The 3,638-nt window shown below is 35.6% G+C and overlaps 1 protein-coding gene across 2 annotated transcripts; it reads right to left on the bottom strand.

Annotated features, from left to right (window-relative positions):
- Nucleotides 1-545: 545 nt before the first annotated feature.
- Nucleotides 546-3,420, bottom strand: LOC114410081 (protein RICE SALT SENSITIVE 3-like). 2 transcript variants are annotated; one of them, XM_028373857.1, is made up of 8 exons: nt 3,200-3,420; nt 2,616-2,832; nt 2,352-2,402; nt 2,072-2,248; nt 1,848-1,953; nt 1,571-1,612; nt 1,418-1,474; nt 546-1,299 (listed from the first exon to the last, which is right to left on the bottom strand). In XM_028373857.1, the coding sequence occupies exons 2-8, from the start codon at nt 2,750-2,752 to the stop codon at nt 739-741; spliced, it is 1,131 nt and encodes a 376-aa protein (XP_028229658.1). In that variant the 5' UTR covers nt 2,753-2,832; nt 3,200-3,420; the 3' UTR covers nt 546-738. The 2 variants fall into 2 exon arrangements, with proteins under 2 accessions (XP_028229658.1, XP_028229650.1); XM_028373849.1 differs by lacking the exon at nt 3,200-3,420 and having other exon boundaries at nt 2,616-2,946.
- Between the last annotated feature and the right edge of the window lie 218 nt (nt 3,421-3,638).

Below are 3,638 nucleotides of genomic sequence, written 5' to 3' on the forward strand. Positions count from 1 at the left end.
TTATATTATCTATTATATTTATAATTTTTTTCTGTTTTATCTCCTTGTTAAGTGTCAAATGGTTTTTTAGGATTCCAAAAATATATTATAGTTTTTTGTTTTATTAAAAGTTACAATACTGCATATTACTTTCTTTCAATCCTTTTTATAAAAAATAATTTTGTGTAAACAAATTTTAGTATAAAATACACTAAAAATTATTTTTTACAAAAATGATAAAAAGGTTTACACTAAAACTTATTTCTTATAATAATAACGATGAAAATAGTATATATTATTGGTTACACTTAACAATATCCTTAAACAGCGGCAACCGTTGATTTTGAAGTACATTGTGCTAGATTCGCTGTGTGTGTGTGTGACTACGTGTGCTAAGAACCCATACACACACACCACACGCCCATTGACTGACAGACACATCATGATCATCAGCAGCTGCAGATATGCACACGCATGCATGAAAAATGGAATAACCTTCCTTTGATACTGTACTACAATATAGCATGAATCAGAATCTAGAAAAAAAGAAGCTCAAAACACAGTAGTTATTATTATTAGTTTATTACTATTATTATTATTATCATAATAATACTGATGAAGCTAACAACAACTCACTACAATGTTAGGACTTAATAATTAGGTCTAAATTTCATTAACATTGCCTCTGATTCTTCCCCATTATCATCATCATCTGTTTTTTTTAGAAAGGAGTACTAATTAATTAATGGTACAGAAATTTCAAAATCCATTGTTGGCTCCACTCCTAGTTACATTATTATTCTGATCTTGATGGAAGTGATGTTGATGTTGGTGTTGGTGGTACCCTCCTCCTGGCAAGGAGCTGCTACTCTCACCTATGTCAAGTTCTGGCCTGTACACCTCTTCTTGTTCCAACTCTTCCTTTGCCACTTTCTGCATTCCCATGATGAACTCCAATGGCCTTCGTTGTTGTTGCTGGGAATTAGATGGCAAGAGTGGTTGTTGTTGTGTTGTTGTTGGTGGCACCACTGAGGGGAGCTTGGAGAGAAGTGCCTCAAGGCTACTCATTGAAGGAGTTATCTTGAGTGGCAAGTTGAAGTGGCCATGGTGATCATATAGTTCAGTTTGTTGGGGTGATGCAAGGTGGTGATGGTTGTTGCCGCCTTGATAATGCCATTGTTCTGGTGCTCCATACCCTCCTCCTTCTATTTTATAAGGGTATGCTGAAGATGAAGGGTGTGGCAACAGCACACCAGGGATGCTCTCAATGTAGCTGAACTTTTTTCTCAAAAGAACCACATAGCTCAGGTCTTCAATAACCTTCAGTTCCATTGAGAGAGAAACATAAAAATGAAGGAGTACAATTGTGAAATAGATTCTTGTTAAGTGTGTGTGAGTGAGAGAGAGAAATAGAGAGAGGAAGGAGAAGAGGGAGAACCTTGTGAACAGCTCCTAATTGAACAACACCTTCTCTTACAGCAATAAGAGCTATGGTCTGAAAGATATATAATTGAATTGAATTTAATTAATAAAGAAAGGAGATTTTGTGCGAAAGCCAAGGGGGGTTTGCATATTATGAGTGTCATAGTACCTTTATACCAGACAGGAACTGGGCTTCCCAAGTCCTAGGGTGCTGTAAAAGAGCATATAATATAAGGATATATATATATACCGACAGATTTTCTTTGGGAAGCATATGTACATATATAATTAAACATGAAATCATGTCTATTAATTTTGTGACATGGAATTAATGATTAATGAACTTAGATGATTATGTTAACAATTAGTAAATTATTTAGCATTTAATGTTGCAATATATATATATATATATATATATATATATATATGGGGTTCTTCTTTCTCACCGAATCTGCTGAATTGTGCCATGCTGACAAGAAGTTGATTTCTTGATCATTAGGCTCTTTGTTTATCCACTTGTGGCTGTGATCTGCAGCCACTTTTCCTATCAACCTGCTCCATTAAACATAATTAATTAAATCAACCTCTTAGCTTTGAACATCTTTCAAGAACAAAGTAAGAGAAATGTGACACAAATAGGTAAATTAATGTTGATTAATATTGCATATACCCTTCTCCATAGTTATAGATCTCATGTGACATCTTGAAGAAGAGCTCCGGTTGCAGCCCTTGGTAGGGCTGAAATTCACAGTTCCCATAAACAGGTGGGGTAGAACAATCACCAGAGTTAACTTCAGGTGCTGCTGATGCAGCAAAATTGCAGAAACCATCTTCCCACACCAATATCCTGCATGCATATAAAGTTATAAACTCACTACTGTTAACCAAACACAACAATCCTGCACTAGCTAGTGTTGAAGTTAACACTACTCAACACTGAAAAACATTACCAATTCCTTCTGTTTCCTCTTGATCTATCATAAGCCCCTTGTCCTTCCCACCTATATAATTTCGAAAAGAAACAAGGATATTGAAGAATCAGCAGATGTATATCATGAAAATGTTTCCATAAAGTTATAGTTTAATTAGTCCACATATATGTAGATATAGTAGTATATATGTATGTGTGATGTATGTGCCTAGCTAGTGCACAAAATCTCTCTTTCAAGAAGCTATAGAATTGATTGATCTCTAATTAATTTTGTTCTCCTTACTTGGGTGGAGGGTAGTTTCTAGGCAAGATCCTCCAGAAGACTGCGTAGACCCATTGAGAATTTTCATGGATGCACAAACTTCTGAGAGTGTGTTGAAGGAGATGGGTAACAGCCAATGGAGTGAGATGTTCTTCCATCAAATCCTCGCAAATAAGCAAAGCAATTATATGATCTCTTCCCTTGCACCCCTTACCTAGCTATCTTTATGAGTGGGGAACTGCAACATCATATACTCCTTTATATAAGCCCACCAACAAGGAAACCTCACATTTATACCCTCTCTCTCTCCTCTCTCTCTCTCTCCTACACATACACACAATACATTTAGGTGGAGAAAAGTGGGGGTGAAATAAATGAACCATATACATTTCAATTTACACACAAAAATATTTTAATATTTTATTGAGACCCCACCACCCTCCCTGCCCCAAATCCTCATATTTTCAATATCCTCCAATGTTGAAAACAACCAACCTCACCCAAATTCATGAACCGTCTATCAGCAGCAGCATATGCCAAACCTAATAATAATAATAATATATTATATATGGTTTCAAAAACAGCATGATATACGAGTCACGTACCTCCATGTCTCTGATGACTCTTATCTAATTCCTATAGTCCTTGATCTTCCTCATGAGCAGCACCATCCATCATTTCATACATATATTTTTTTTAATATTTTAATTCATGTTCCATCGCTTACCGTTCTGTTCTCTGACACTCTCTTAGGTATCATCAGCATGTACTCATGATTCCAGTTCCAGCAGGCAACAAAGTTTCTAAACCACAACCATTTATTCTACTCAACCGGCCACAACACCACACCTAATAAATGTTAGCACTTTATAATTAACTTTTATATATCTATGTGAGATACATCTTTTTTTATGGTTTTTTTTTTCTTTATTACTTGGGTTTGTAATTTTGTTCGATCGGTTGTCTGCTACGAGAGGAACAAGATAATGGTGCCAGGATATCCCTTAGAGGAAGCGAAATATCAACATCAAATTACTGTTTGTT

This window comes from Glycine soja, chromosome 1 (genome assembly GCF_004193775.1).
Source record: "Glycine soja cultivar W05 chromosome 1, ASM419377v2, whole genome shotgun sequence".
Lineage (NCBI taxonomy): Eukaryota > Viridiplantae > Streptophyta > Magnoliopsida > Fabales > Fabaceae > Glycine > Glycine soja.